The sequence below is a fragment of the Trichomonas vaginalis genome, chromosome V (genome assembly GCF_026262505.1).
Source record: "Trichomonas vaginalis G3 chromosome V, whole genome shotgun sequence".
In the NCBI taxonomy this organism is placed as follows: Eukaryota; Parabasalia; order Trichomonadida; family Trichomonadidae; genus Trichomonas; species Trichomonas vaginalis.
Genome location: NC_067207.1, coordinates 14,424,795 through 14,440,546, shown reverse-complemented (window position 1 = coordinate 14,440,546; position 15,752 = coordinate 14,424,795). Strand labels below are relative to the sequence as shown.

The 15,752-nt window shown below is 32.4% G+C and overlaps 7 protein-coding genes across 7 annotated transcripts; 4 read left to right on the top strand and 3 right to left on the bottom strand.

The window, feature by feature from the left end:
• Window positions 1–1,221: 1,221 nt before the first annotated feature.
• Window positions 1,222–2,889, top strand: TVAGG3_0335470 (uncharacterized protein; the record flags this gene model as incomplete). Its single annotated transcript, XM_001327821.1, has 1 exon — window positions 1,285–2,835. One exon carries the CDS (start codon window positions 1,285–1,287, stop codon window positions 2,833–2,835), a length of 1,551 nt encoding a protein of 516 aa, XP_001327856.1.
• A 443-nt stretch (window positions 2,890–3,332) lies between these two features.
• TVAGG3_0335460 (intracellular sterol transport) lies at window positions 3,333–4,124 on the bottom strand (the record flags this gene model as incomplete). Its single annotated transcript, XM_001327820.1, has 1 exon — window positions 3,333–4,124. The coding sequence occupies one exon, from the start codon at window positions 4,122–4,124 to the stop codon at window positions 3,333–3,335; it is 792 nt and encodes a 263-aa protein (XP_001327855.1).
• A 1,152-nt stretch (window positions 4,125–5,276) lies between these two features.
• TVAGG3_0335450 (phosphoinositide phosphatase SAC9-related family) lies at window positions 5,277–8,478 on the top strand (the record flags this gene model as incomplete). Its single annotated transcript, XM_001327819.1, has 1 exon — window positions 5,277–8,429. The coding sequence occupies one exon, from the start codon at window positions 5,277–5,279 to the stop codon at window positions 8,427–8,429; it is 3,153 nt and encodes a 1,050-aa protein (XP_001327854.1).
• Window positions 8,479–8,974: 496 nt separating this feature from the next.
• On the top strand, window positions 8,975–9,640 carry TVAGG3_0335440 (uncharacterized protein; the record flags this gene model as incomplete). The annotated part of the gene is made up of 1 exon (XM_001327818.1): window positions 8,975–9,640. One exon carries the CDS (start codon window positions 8,975–8,977, stop codon window positions 9,638–9,640), a length of 666 nt encoding a protein of 221 aa, XP_001327853.1.
• Window positions 9,641–9,824: 184 nt separating this feature from the next.
• On the bottom strand, window positions 9,825–10,511 carry TVAGG3_0335430 (glycine-rich protein family; the record flags this gene model as incomplete). The annotated part of the gene is made up of 1 exon (XM_001327817.1): window positions 9,828–10,421. One exon carries the CDS (start codon window positions 10,419–10,421, stop codon window positions 9,828–9,830), a length of 594 nt encoding a protein of 197 aa, XP_001327852.1.
• Window positions 10,512–11,727: 1,216 nt separating this feature from the next.
• On the top strand, window positions 11,728–13,830 carry TVAGG3_0335420 (ATP-binding cassette sub-family B family; the record flags this gene model as incomplete). The annotated part of the gene is made up of 1 exon (XM_001327816.1): window positions 11,728–13,830. The coding sequence occupies one exon, from the start codon at window positions 11,728–11,730 to the stop codon at window positions 13,828–13,830; it is 2,103 nt and encodes a 700-aa protein (XP_001327851.1).
• A 155-nt stretch (window positions 13,831–13,985) lies between these two features.
• TVAGG3_0335410 (fibrinogen-related domains (FReDs) family) lies at window positions 13,986–15,711 on the bottom strand (the record flags this gene model as incomplete). The annotated part of the gene is made up of 1 exon (XM_001327815.1): window positions 14,147–14,872. The coding sequence occupies one exon, from the start codon at window positions 14,870–14,872 to the stop codon at window positions 14,147–14,149; it is 726 nt and encodes a 241-aa protein (XP_001327850.1).
• Window positions 15,712–15,752: the final 41 nt, after the last annotated feature.

Genomic DNA, 15,752 nt, shown 5'->3' with positions numbered 1-15,752 from the left:
ATACGAACGTTTAAAATCTATAAACAGAACATACACAAGTATCTTTAATCCACTTCTTCATTAAATTTTGATCAAATACATATAAAAAACATAATTTTGAAAACATTTTCCCTTACTTTGAAAACTCATCATGAACTACATAAGAAATTCATCAAATTGATCTTGTATTCGAATAATTTCATATTATCATTTTCCAATTTCGAACAAAATAAATATTTATATATTTATATCAAAAAATTATTTTTCAATTCATTTTCAATTCATTCTAAATCACATTCTATGTCGAATTACAACAACACACTATCATTAGTTCATTTATCCATTTTTTTTGAGTTTGGTAAATTTCATAATTCATTATCAAAATACTCTTAGTATGAACACTATATATTCTCTGAAAATGAAAACTATAGTAGTACAGAACAAGTGACGATAATCCTTCTAAAAGATTCAGAGGTATTTACAATGGTATTTCACATTTTCTTCATTTCTGAACCAGATTTCAGCTCCAAACTTGCCAGGCATCCCAAAATATTTTTAATAAGAAGTTCAGTTATTTTTAATAAGATGTTACCTTGAACTTCTTAATGATGAACATCTTTTCATATATATTTTTTATCAATGATAATTGTGCCATATGAAATAAAAAGTTTAACTATTTTTTTTATTTATATTATTATTTGCTGCATACTGAAGGGCTGTTTTCCCATATATACTTCATTCCTATTTTGCTGTATAATGAAAAATAGTTTTACTATCTTCATATATTAAAATCAAATTTAGCTATTCAAAAAGAAATAGATACAAAGTTAGCAGAAAGTGATTCAGTAATCATAAGAAAACAAAAAGGCAAACTTGAGATGGTGGAAAATCAATTACAAGTCGTTAATTTTGAGAAGAAAACCGAATATGATTATTTTGTAGAAGAGAAAATTCAAAAGGACGAAGTAATTGCTGCAAAAACAAACGAATTTGAAATGTTAATGAAAGATATGATGAGTTGAAGATCAAATATTTGGATTTTTGCAATATGGCTATTAATTAGTTCCTAGTACATCATTGATTTATACAAATAACGTGGATCGATTCCATTTCGATGATCAGATAAAGCAGAAACAATTATACTCAAGTGCTGCTATTTTGAACTAAAAAACGACTCATCCTTTTATTGTTATTTATTCTAAATTTCAATGGTGTAATCCCCCAAATATTTTCAAATGAGTTGGAAAATGTATCATGGAATTTTTTTCTCATAATTTTTTTTCCTGACTAAATCTTTCATTCGAAATGCATCAAAACGAAAGTTCATCAACACAAGGAAATGAATTCAACGAATTACGCAACGAGCTCCAAGAAACAGTCGCTATCGTTAACAAAAACAATTTTTTGCATTTAAAAGCTGTTCAAGATAATTTAATTGCTATTGATAACGAGTTCCAGATCAAGTCACAAATAATCTTCCGTGCATATGATTTGCTCAAATCACAGCAGAAGCCTGATAACAAATTTAAGTTTGTTCCAGACGGCTTAAAACCAGAGGATGCTCAAATGTTTAAATACGACAGTATTATTGCTAAAATTTTAAGTGAAGACGGCGCAAAATGTTTACTAGAATATTGCAAAGAGGAAAGTTTTTCAATTTATATATTTAATACATTTCTTCCAGCGATATTTGGTGGATACACAACTAAATCCCGCTGCCAAGCACGTAGAAAATTGTTTGAAATCATCAAATCGCAAGAAGGCGTTTCAGAAGAATTGATCTTCCATTTTATTTGTTCATTTTTCCTTTGGGATGCAGGATACATCAAGAACTTCCATCAGTTTGTTACAAAAAGCGAGTTTGACTGGAATAATCAAACTAAATGCGCAAAATCATTGTTATTAGCTTTCGAAAGGACTCTTTCATTCTGTTCACAGGATTTGCACGACATTTTGGCCATTTATATCGATGACGAATCAAAGTATTTAGAATTATTAAAGAAAATCCTTTTCTTTACCGTTGATTACCTTTGTCCACAACACGAGGTCTACTCCAAACTCAAGGCAAAGATCGAAGGATTACCAAACATCATGAATATCATTGATAATTTCCAATCAATTTTGCCAAGAAAGGGAACACTTGATATTATATCCCAGGACATCAAATTCACACTCGATGGATTATCTACAACAACATTTGATAGCGGAGTAACTGGAGATATCATACTTTCTCGTTACGATTTCGCAATTATTTCAAAACTCAACGGAAAAGAGCTTTTCAAAGAGTGTTTCGAACCTAAAAACATCTTTGAAAGCAAGTACTCGTTGATACATGTCCCTACAATGAAGGAATTCGCTCCACAAATTGGAATTGAGAATTATCCAGAAAATTGGAAGAGGATTTATATGGAATCCAAGCAAAATAAGACTGATTTCTTACAATCTATCGATGGATTGTACTACATTGAAGGAAAACACCCTGTAGATGTAACAAAAGTTTCTGATAATTTTTATATCAAAACTGCAATTAAGAATGACAAAGAAGAGTTGTCAAGAATCATCAGTCTTATTAAGAATTACAAGGATTTCGAGCTCAAAAGGTCTGTAAACGCTTGTGGTCAGTTGACATCGATTCAATGCGACCAAGAATTCATTTTAACTTACTACAAGAACGTCATGATGAACCTTTCACTCACTGCAAGCCTGTTGTTCCGAAATTTCACTGATTTCAAACAACATCAAGAACCAGCAGCAATTAGCTTTGATTACACGATCAAAGGCCAATTAGCCAATATTCAATCGTACGCTAATGCTTACTATCTTTATGAAAAAGGAAAAATCGCAAAACCAAAGTAGAAATAAAATCAATAATTTTTTTTTGTCTAGTAGTAAACAATTTTTGAGTTTTTAATATATATGTTATTAAATAGTAGAAGAAAGAGGTCCAAAAAGCAATAATAACAAAAAATATTATTAAATATGCCATTTTTTCACTTCCTTTTTCTCTCCTCCCCTCTCTTTCTTTTTTCTCTTCCTCATTTCATCCTATGCTTCCATCTTTCTTGTTGTTATGAAGGTTTCGATATGATTGCAGGAAAAATATCGATTTCAGGAATTAAAATTAGTCGAATATGCTAATGAAATACCTAGAATATACTTTACTCTATAAATTTATTTGTTTTTCATACAAAAAACATATAAGGAGTAAATTTCACATTCAATAAAATGCAGATATATAAACTGCGGGACAAAATGTATATTTTTTGTCCCGCAGTTTACTAGATGTTCTTTAAATTCACAAAAGTTCCTTTAAAACAATTTATTGTTTATCGCAACATATTTGGTGGTGGTACTTATTGGTTAGGTGGTTGTGGATTTTGACCTTGTTGTAGCTGTCCTTGAGGAATATGTTGATCTTGTGGAGGATTTTGTCCTTGAGAAGGAGTTTGATCTTGTGGAGGATATTGTCCTTGTGGAGGATATTGTTCTTGAGGAGGATATTGTTCTTGAGGATAATATTGTTCTTGAGGAGGATATTGTTCTTGAGGAGGATATTGTTCTTGAGGAGGATATTGTCCTTGAGGATAATATTGTCCTTGTGGGAAGCCTGGCAATGGAACTGTACATTGTTGCAAAAGTGTATTATATAAATGTGGAAACTTTAAGGCAAGTCTCTTAATATATTTAATAGCTATTTTACCTCTCAGATATTGTTCAGGTACAACATCACGTCCTTTCAGTTTATATACTTGAGCTATTACATTACCTGGACAGGCATATGATGGAAATTCTACTGGCACACAAAGTGGGTAATTATATTGAAATGGGTATTTTTGTGGAGGGGGAGGACTATATGTCCAATTTGGTGGAACTGTACAAAGGGACAAATTCTCCTCAAATTCTTCAGTATTACGAGAATATTTTTGAAGATGATCACATGCAGCATCGCCTCGAAGTAATTCTACATATTCTAGGCCTACGGCGCCTATGTGGAATACTTGAACAATGACTTCGCCTGGTGTAGCATCTGGTGGGAATGAAGACGGTACACATAATGGTATAGGTTTGGGTGGTTGTTTGCGTACCCAATCAGCAGGACCATCATATGGCGTGAATGGTTCATGAGATTCTGGGGCAATATGCATGACAAAGTGAGCTTGGCCAACTTTTTTTGCCAGATTTCAATGGTGTCAGTGGATACCATTCATTCACAACTTTTCCAATTGGAATTGAATCGAGATTAATTTTAATGTATCCGAATTTATCATTTTTTTTGAATGTATCAAAATCTGCAAAACGAAATTCAATGACACTTCCAGGATGGTCAAGGGGAATGACAAATGTTTGATTCCATACTGGATTGTACGTTTTTCTGATAACTTTTGTCTCTTTAAAACGCTTGTCATCGAGGTATATCTCAATAAATGGATCGCATTTCCCAAATAAGTCTTCCTTAGGCATGTCTTTTGCTTCTATAACGCGAAGATTTAGATTCATATTGAAAAATGAGATGATTAAATCAAATAACGGAATTGACAGATTTACAAAATTTATTTATCACAAAAAAGGGAAAAGAACTATACTCAACTACTAGAATTACGATGCATTTAAAAAAGTCGATTCAACGTTGATATTGAAATTGTCATGCTGCAATGGTTTGGAGAAAAGCAAGTTTCTCACATAAAATTGTTAGGACCATGAAACCAGACGCATTTAAGATTGTATTAGACACGAAGGAGTTGAATTCCACTTCTGAAATTGATGCCTAATTTTTTCCTTGATAAATCAAAAATATCACTGCTGCATGGTTTCTGTGGATAGTGACAAATGACTTCAACGCTTTATTTATGCAATTCAGAAATTTTTATTCAATTTGATATTCAATTTGATATTTTTTAGTTCATTTTAACATTATAACTCAAAATTACCATGCCCATATAAATATTTCAATCAATATATCATAAGTATCTTGTTTATCCTATAATATTCATTATGTTTGAATGAATTGTACCATCATCCAATGAGAAAGCATAAAATATTCTATGAGATACATAATAGAGTTAAATAATGATGTAGATGAAAAACTAAAGTATGCTAGTGCAATGCATATTTCACTTTTGTGTGCAAAATCAAATCTGAAATCTACAAAAATATCAAAACATACTAACTTTTGTTTAAAAATTATTGAGTCCTTTGTCAATCAATGCAGAATCAAATAAAATCGAATGCAATTAATTATTGGCAGTTCCGTCAGTAAAAAAAAATTGCACGATATAAAAATTTTTATCTAAAAGAAAATGGAAAAGCGAAGAACTCAAGTAGAAGTTTATTATAGTGCTCAAGGTTATTGGCATGTTGCAGTTTCACCATTTTGCACAACAAATACTTATGTTATAACCCTTGATTCGATGACTGGATGTCCTCAATACTTCGGAATTCCGATGGTCGATGTATTTCAAGATCATTCACTTGCAATCTCATATTTAACATCATCCTTCGAATCTGAACTTAAATATAAAGGCGACGGACTTCTTGGCATAAATAAATCAAATAATCAAGTAGTTCTTGGCATTATCGATGGCTCACAGGTTTCAGGATGGATGCCTGGTGGCCATTTAGTTCAAACAATAACAAGTGCAAAATTTATAAAAATCTGCCAAACCGATGAAGAGAATTCTTCGCAATTAGAGAACTTCCAATTACTTAATAATCATTTTTACTGTGAGACATACGATATCACACGCTTAATTCCTTCAGATAAACCATCATATCAACCAGATCCAACTTTTTGCTGGAATAACGCTTGGAGGAAGCCATTTGAAGATTTAGGAATAGGATTTTGCTGCATATCAATACTGCAAGGCTTATGTCAATCATATTCTCCACCAGGAAAAGATTATACAATTACAAACATTTGTCGTAGAGCTTCTGCGAACCCAGGAACAAGATACTCATCTCGTGGCTTGAATGAAGATGCTTTCCCAGGTAACGAAGTTGAAGGAGAACTGATTTTTATCCGTGGAGAAAACTTTTATTCGCATAGATGGAGAAGAGGATCAGTTCCGATTCATTGGAATACTATTTTAGACTCAAAAGTTTCAACACCAAAGCATAAAGTCGAAGTTGATCGCTATTTCGAAGGAACTCCCAAATATTTCCGAAATTTACAAGAAAGATACAAATCTGACAGAATTTTATGCGTTTCTTTACTCCAAACTAACGCAGGAGGTTCTGAATCAGAACTTGTTGAGTACTATTCAAAGGCTCTTTCGAGATTACCCGATGAAAACATTCTTGGAGTTGCATATATGCCATATGACATTAATAAAACACTCCACGATGGAGGATCTGCTGTTGCATTTGATGAATTCCTTAAATATGTGAAGCCAATGATAGAAGATGGCGGTTTTGAAGAAAATAATAATAAAGGTCATCAAAAATGTCTTCTTAGATATAACTGCGCTGACTCTTTGGATAGAACTAACCTTGCTACATTTTATGCTGCCATTTATGTAACAAGTCTTTGGCTTAAAAACCAAAAATTGATTATTGTCAGAAAAGATTCAAATCCAAAGGACTTAGTACCACAAGATGTCATTGATTTCCTCGCGAAATCATTTGTAGAGAGCGGAAATATCGTTTCAACGATCTCTACAAACACTCAAGCGATAAAAGTCAACGCAATCAAGCATTTTTCACCAAACTTACCTTATTCATCCAATGATTCAGCCATTACATTACAAAGAAGAGTTCAAAATGTCTTAATTGACCCTTCAAGACAAAAAGTTATCGAATCTTGGACAAACAACTTCGAATTCGACTCTTGCTGCTTATCACCATCATATATACATCCAATGGAAGGAACACCATTCACATTGGTCGGATTAGGAAGTTCATTATCTTTATTAAATAATAATCAAGCGTATTGTGCCACTTTTCCAAGGCCAATCATACTCCAATCCATCCAAGTAACACCTAGTCAGCTAAATCCTGGTCCTTGCTTCATGAGAATTGAAGCTGGAGAAGATATCGCAAATCTCAAGTTTTTATCAAAGATAGAGATACCTGTTGTTGAAAAGAATATCATTGCCAGCTTCCCAGTATCCGAAGTTTTCAACTTCGGACTCGAAAACAAGACTCCAAGCTTTGCAACAATTGTAAAATTGACATTTTCAGGTTCAGAGCAACAATTTTCAATTGGACCGATCAGATTCTTCGGAAAATTCGCCAATGGAGACATTTCCACTAAAAAAGAGTTCAAAGAAGATGATGAAGAAACAATTGAAAGATTTAAAGTTTCTTTCGACCAATACATGAAGTCTAGAAAGCAATTAAGCGATGTTATCGAACTAGAACGAGCCAGAGTTGGTTTATTTGTTCCAGAAAAGATCAGAACTAACTTTGCCATAAATTCCGGAATAAATCCATGGCGTTGTGACTCATGTTCTCAAATAATAGCACGATCAGATGATGAGAAACACTGTGCTTTCTGTCTCAAGCAGTTTGAATCAGACGAAAACAGATTTGTCGTAAGAAGATCAGATCTTTTAAAGGGTTTGTTGTCTTCTGATCCATATGACAAGAATCTTATGTCTCTTTACGTTTGCCAGAACTGTTCTGACTCAGCAAGTATCTGCGCAAGTACAACATCTGTCATAGAAGAAGAATTAAAGTCATTTGTCAAAAGTCCAAGGGAAATGACAAAATGTGACATGTTAAATTTGTCACTTGAAGTTATAGACAGATGTCGTGATATTTCAACGCATTGCCAGTCAACGTTGATATCAGCATCATCAGACAAAGCCAAAGATGTATATTATCGACTTGAAACTGAAATTTTGGAAAGTTTTCAATTCGAAATTTCCTTCCAAAACACTGCTGTCGTGTCTTTCCTCTGCTTTAAGTCAACTGATGAGAATGTACAGGTAGTTATTAATGACGAGGAAGCGAAAAAGAATGTTTTGAAAGACGGAAAATTGCAATTTGTCATAGAAGACCCAATTATGTCCGGAATGATCAAAGTTAAAGTTGTTGTCCATGACAAAGTGAAGATATCCGACTTCACAGTCTTCGGAACAATCCTTGTAGTTCCAAATGAACCAATTCAAAACGAATTCCCTCTAAAACCGAAAGATGAGATCAAAGCAATCGACTGCATCCAAGAACTCAACAAAAATGAGCGTATTCTCAATGCAAAGTTCAATGGAACTGCAAAAATCAAAAAATTAATTTTTAATGTTGACGCGAAAAAGTCTTTTTGCAGGTCTGCCATCGTAGTATTTTCGGCAAATGGAAAGTCTGTGTATAATAACCATTTGATTCTTCCGAAATCTTCAGTTTCCGCGACTTTGATTTATAATCTTGAAAAAGAATACGAAGCTGAGAGTGCGACTATCTATTATATCGATAGAGTGGCTAAGTTTATAGCTCCTGTCGTTAATTTTGCATAATTTTCTATATAATTTTCTATATATATTTTGTTGTTTTACTAAAACTAGCTAATTTTTACTTTCTCTTATTATAATTTCTAAAAACATATTGATGTAAACTTATATTTATTTTCTTTTGCTTTAAACATGGTGCGTTATATGAGATATTACAATTTATGAACAAAAACACAATATTTTGTAGAAAAAATCAGTCCATAGCTTAAAAATAGCATAATAATTAATACATTTAAGACATCAAACTTCCGAAAAGGAATAAAGGAAAATTTTTACCAGAATTTCAATACATTTTCAAAATTAGCAAACAAGCTTATCAAAAATGTTTACCAATTCAAAATTCGAATCATACTTTCAAATTGTTAATTACTGAATAAAGACTGAATTTAATTTACATCAAAGTCAAATTCCTTTCTCAAAAATTCAAAATGTTAATTCAATTTTTGGAAAAAGGTTATACATTGTTCTGCAATAACATATTCTATAAATTCAAATTCTTTTGTGATAACAGTCTTGAAATGAAAACCGAATGATAGTTTTTTCACTTCATTATGTTTGATTTCAGAAGCAAGCTCCTCAATATCATAACCTCAACATTACAAGGAGGCTATGTATCATATGCATCTGTCGGAAATGCAGCAAAATTATTCAGTGAGCAACTTGGATTGAGTGAACAGTTTGCAACACAGCTTATTCATGAATACTTTCGAGGAAAGTATATAAGTGCCGAGACTGCACAAACATGCGCTGATTTAATTTATCAGAGAATTCAACAAATGAATCAAGACAAATTGTTGGCCAAAGATGAAAAAGAGGCGAAAGAGAAACGAATCAAAGACTTATCAAGACAAATTTATGAAGAATTATGCAACTCAATTCGCGGTGGATACGTTTCTTACGAAAAGGCCGATTCAGCAGCAAAGAGTTTAAGTGCGAATCTCCAAATTCCTTATGACTTCGCACGTGAGTTAATGCTTGATTATGCACGTGGAAAGTACTACAGCTACGACACTGCTTCATCATACGCAAATATGATGGCTGAGAGGATCTTGGAAAAGTACGAAAACTATCCGAATATTCAAGAGGACGAGGACGAATTCGAAGAAGAATCTGAAGCAGAATATCCTCAATTCTGCGATGTTGAAGTCCAAACTACCGTTACAGGTGAACAATTCGACAAATTACTGAAACTTCTTAATAGTTTCTATGTTCAATAAATTGTGTATTTTTTTACCTCTTTCCGTATTATATTTTGCATAACTGAAGTATTTCAATAATCTCAAACTATTACGTGCATTCTATAAACTCTGGAATGATTATTTATGGATATTCAATGAAATGATTGAATAATTCGGTCAAAATATGAAAAATCATATCTTATTATTTAAATTAGTTAGCAGTGTTTTACACGATTATAATAACATAGAGTAATAAGTTGGAATTTAAGAATGAATTTCTATTAAATTTAATTGTTATACATTTTATCATGTTAAGATTATTAATCTTATCGTAAAGTGCTACAAACTTTAAATAATTAGGTTTGCCTCCAAAAGGACCTGGAATCCCTGACTCATGTCCATAACATCCAATAGCATAGTGCCAACCAATGGTATTAATATCACCATTAATATACGAACCGTATTTATTAGCAGTTAAACTTAATCCACCCCAATTATTAGATGTTCTTTGAACACTTATATTTTCATATCCAAGAACATAGTGGTCATCGGTGCCTTGCTTGGATGAGTTTTCATTTTGGATAGTGGGAGAAAGACTCTGACGCCACCAATTATAGCTACTTTCGTTAAGTTCGGGGTAGTGAAGAAGAAACTCATACTTGTCGTTAGTTTTGTAGTATTTTTCGTTTTCAAGATCTGATAATATACTATATCTGTATTGACCAATGAAATATCGAACGTTTGTTTTAGTAAAATACTCCTCAACTGTTCTTACGTCGTGATAAAAGACAAGTTGGAATACAGTTTCGTTAAACAACATGAAACGATACTTATTTCCATAGTCAATTTGTTTCCCGATTGTAACATCTGGGATTATTACGCTTTTTTAAATGGTCGTCAAAAAGGCAAACTCGATAACATTTTTGACTTGACACTATCAAATATTCACGACTTTCAATTTTTTTTTCTGAAGTCGATCGGAAATATAGAATAATAGCAGACTCGTTGCTATTGTGCTTTCATATTCTTTCTTATCTTGTTTAGAAACTTTATTCAGGAATGTTTTTTGAACTTATAACCATTATTAACACTTCAAAATTCCCCTTTGGAGTAATATCAAAACAAACAAAATAGCATTTTAATTCAGGAATGAGTACGTAAATTCTGTTAAAGTTGATAATCCAAGCATTAATTACTAACGAAAATATGCAACATCTCTCTCTTTTTTTGAGGCATGTATGAATTTTTTTATTCTATAGATTTGTAGCATCATATTGTACAGTGTTAATAGAAACAATACGATCATCTTAACAAATGATAATGCAGATCTAAAAGCGTTTTCAAATACATTGAATCCCATGTCAATTTTTGAATGTTTTTTATTTAATTTTGATTTTTCATTTGTTATTAATAAGAACTAGAAAAGTAATACCAATTTATAATGCAAGGTAATGTACATAATAGGATAATGAAGTACCATCTAAAAATACAAGTTTCAATTTTTATTGAAGGAGTCCGAGCCATAAATAGCGAAATTTAACAAATGATGCATATTCTTTTGCTGTTTAGAATATCATCTGTTGAATGCCACATAATTAAATGATTAAAAACTCATAAAAATTTGCAATTTTATTAAAATATCATAAAAAAAATGGAAATTGAAAGATTCACGCTAAAATTAATATTATCCTGATAAATGGATCTTTAAGGGAAAATGATGATACAGGATTTATATTTTTTTTTCAACAATGAAAAATTATTCAATAATTGAATGGTTGACATTTGACATCAGTCAAAAAGCATTCAAAAATCCTCTGAATGTTTATTGACATGAAAATATAACATATACTTATCAATTAAGAATTATGATGCAATCATGCTTATTTTGGAAAGAATTTTAAAACAAAATAGAGTTCAGATTGAAATATTCAAAAGTTTCCGAGTATCGATTATTTATATCTCAAATTTTCCGATCAATTGAAAGTGTCATTCAAAAAAATTTGCACTCAGATAATAATACATATATCATAATATTGCAATTCTCATCGATGATGTTTGAATGTTCATTACATCATGATCGAAATTTTGAGATAGATTTGATTACGTTTTTTTTCACATCATTTTTTATGTTTGCGGAGCAATCAACTCATCGCAATTCTAGTGAACACTCATCTAGAAGATCCAGCGAATATTCACTTAGTTCCCAGATTAAAGTCCAGGTCGATGAAAAGAAAATGGCAAAAGGTGCATTATACAAAATGGCCTTTGGTAGTTGCAGGAATTTGCTTGCTGTCATCCCATCTTTTATTAGTGGTGGTGGTACTATTTTAACCTTCTTTATGTTCGGTAAAATTCTTAATCTAATCTCATCTTATTCCTTGGCTCCAGATCCGAAGTTATACGACCAATGTCTCAAGTATATTTACGGCATGATTGGTATATCTTGTGGTTTAGCAATTTGCAAATTCTTGCATCAATATGCATGGATTAGAATTGGATGCGAAATATCGTGCAAGATTCGAAGAGATCTTTTCAAAAACATGATGCAAAATGATGTGACATTCTTTGATACAAATCCAATAGGTGGGATTTTAACTCTGCTCTCTGAAGATGCTCAACAAGTTCAGCAAGCATTCGGTACAGATAAAGGAACACAAATATCAAACCTTACCCAGTTTATCACTGGTATTATCTTTGCATATGTATATTCTTGGAGACTTGCATTGATTGCCACAGCTATAATTCCTGTTGCCGCCATCATTATGACTTTCTTTATGCCAGGAATTATTAAGATAACAGCAACAAGATTTCTTTGCCTTTCTAAGTCAATGACTATTGCCGAAGAAACTCTCTCATCAATCAGAACTGTCAGGGGATTCAATATGGAAGAAAATGAAGCAAAAAGATTTGAAAAATCTCAATATGAAACAATCAAATGCGAAAGGAAAATTGGTTTCCTGATTTCTGGAATGAGCACAATCGTTTTAACACTTCTTTGGACAATGGTACTTTGCAATCTTTATTACGGAACACATTTAGTTGAGAAATCCCGTAAAGCAGATGGAACATTTGGTTTCGGCATCGGTGACTTAATGTCTTGCTGGGGCTATTGCATGTTCGGTTGTATGGGTATCTTAATGCTCCAAGGTTCACTTCAGGGAGAACAAAGAGCAATTGCTGCAGGTGCAAGAATTTTCAAATTATCAAACACACCGCCATCTGTTCCATTTGAAGGTGGAATCGAATCAGACATCTTTATTGGTGATATTGAATTCAAGAATGTTACATTCCGATATCCAACTCGTCAAATCAATGTTCTGAATAATGTCTCATTCAAGATTAAAAGTGGACAAATTGCTGCATTAGTTGGCCACTCAGGTTCAGGAAAGTCAACATGTGTCCAATTACTTGAGAGATATTATGATGTTAACGAAGGTATTATTCTTCTTGATGGAAAAGATATCAAAGAGTACAACCCACGTTGGCTACATCATAAGATAGGCTTAGTTGGACAAGAACCAACACTATTCTCAACAACAATCAAGGAAAATATTCTCTATGGAATCGAAAGAGCAACTGAATCTCAAATTGATACCGCTGCTGAAATCGCAAACGCCAAGAAGTTCATTGACAAACTTGATAAGAAGTATGACACTTTAGTTGGTGATCGCGGTGGTCAGTTGTCAGGTGGTCAGCGTCAGAGAATTGCTATTACAAGAGCAGTAATCAAGAATCCAAGAATTCTCTTATGCGATGAAGCAACATCTGCTTTAGATGCTGAATCAGAAAAGAAGGTTCAAGCTGCTCTCGATAAGGTTCTTATTGGCAGAACTGGAGTTATTGTTGCTCATCGTTTGTCAACAATCAAGAATGCCAATATAATCTACGTTTTTGATGCTGGTGTCATCGTTGAACAAGGAACACATGATGAATTAGTTCAAAAGGGAGGATTCTATTACAAGCTCGTTTCAAGACAACTCACTCAGAAAGATATCATTAAGGGAAGTGCAGCTACTCAGAAGAATGAGAATTCAACAGAAAGCAACAAAAACAGCACTCCGCGTTCACAAAGAGAACAAGTTAAACCACTTCCTGAGCCAAAGAATGAGAAGAATAAGAAGAAAGACAAAAAGAAAGAGAAAAATGAAAGGAAGGAAAGTGATTCAGACTATAGCTACGCTGATTACTATTCAGGATTGTACACTTCTGGTGATAGCTCTGACAAATAATTTCAAAATTTCGTTCAAATTAAACTTGAAATTATATTTTTCATGTATAAACATTTTAATTCACCAAAACTTTGAGACGCATACACGAAGAATACAATTTCAAGTTTAATTTAAGGCTTTACCAATACTTCAAGAATTTTTAATTTAAAAATTATTTTTTTAACTTTTCTTCGACTATTTTAATTAGATAACATATATGCAGCCATAGTTTATGTATATTCATGTTCAAATTCTTCTCATTTGTTGAGAAATTTTGCTCATATATGTGATTATCATTCAATATTTATCAGCTAACACAAAATCCTCACATAACTGTTTAAAGTAATACAAAAACAAACAAAATGGTATTTAAATTCAAGAATGAATATAGATAATTTCTAAATGTTTCGCATTTTATCATGTTTAAGTCATTAATCCTTGCATAAAGAGCAACCCAGCTTGAATAACGTGCAAAAGCACTTGGCCCAAGAATTCCTTTTTCGTGAGTTCCATAACATCCAATTGCATAATGCCACTCAGGATGATTGATGTCGCCATTTATGTAAGAACCATAATCAGTTCTTGATAAACTAAGTCCACCCCAATTAAGGTCAGTGAAATGGACATCAATTTTTTCATATCCAAGAACATAGTGGTCATTTTCATTAGATTTTGTTTCATTTTCGGTTTGTATTGTGGGTGAAAGATTCTGTCGCCACCAATTGTAACTATTACCGGTTAATTCTGGATAATGAATCAGAAATTCGTATTTATCATTTATTTTGTAATATGGCTTTGTTTCAAGATCAGATAATAGACTGTATCTGTATTGCCCAATGAAATGTCGAACATTCCCTGGTGTAAAATACTCGTCTTTTGATCTAACATCGTGATAAAAGATGAGTTGGAGTATTGTATTATTGAAGATTGTTAAATGATACTTATTCCCGTGGTTAATAGGTTTCCCAATCGTAACATTAGGAATTATCTCCCTTATAAAATTTTTGTCAATTTTCGATTTTTTCAGAGCTCCTTGAGATATATGGAATCCTCCGAAAATCATTGCGAGAATACTAGTATAAGCTGAGGTGATTTGCTTACTCTGGAATTCCGCATTATGTCTAAGAATGGAAAGGGCAATCTATATCTAATAAAATTCAATTTTTTTATAATCAAACTCAGAATTCATTCAAAGGATAAAATACGTTTTACATCAAAATAAAAACATACAAAAATGCATTATAATTCAAAAATGAACATTTTTGCGCTCTTATCGTGTTGCATCTAATCATATTTAGGTTGCCTATCTTGACATAAAGAGCAACTAATTTTACATAGTTTGATTTGGTAGCAAAAGGTCCTGGAATGTTTTTTTCATGAGTTCCGTAGCATCCATTTGCGTAATGCCAGCCACCATCATTAATGTTTCCATTAATATATGAGCCGTAGTTATTACCAGTTAAGCATAGTCCGCCCCAATAATTATTTGTATAATGAATACTTATTTTTTCATATCCAAGAACATAATGGTCATCTGCATCTTGTTGAGTTGAGTTTTCTCTTTGGATGGTAGGGGAAAGACTCTGACGCCACCAGTTGTAGTTAGTGTCGTTAAGTTCGGGGTAGTGAAGAAGAAACTCGTACTTGTCGTTAGTTTTGTAGTATTTTTCGTTTTCAAGATCTGATAATATACTATATCTGTATTGACCAATGAAATATCGAACGTTTGTTTTAGTAAAATACTCCTCAACTGTTCTTACGTCGTGATAAAAAATAAGTTGGAATACTGTATCATTAAACAATGTGAAACGATACTTATTTCCATAGTCAATTTGTTTCCCGATTGTAACATTTGGGATTATCACCTCTTTTTTTTTCAGAATAGTTTACATAAAATTTTTGTCAGTTTTCAATTTTTTCAGAACACACAAAACCTTTTCTCA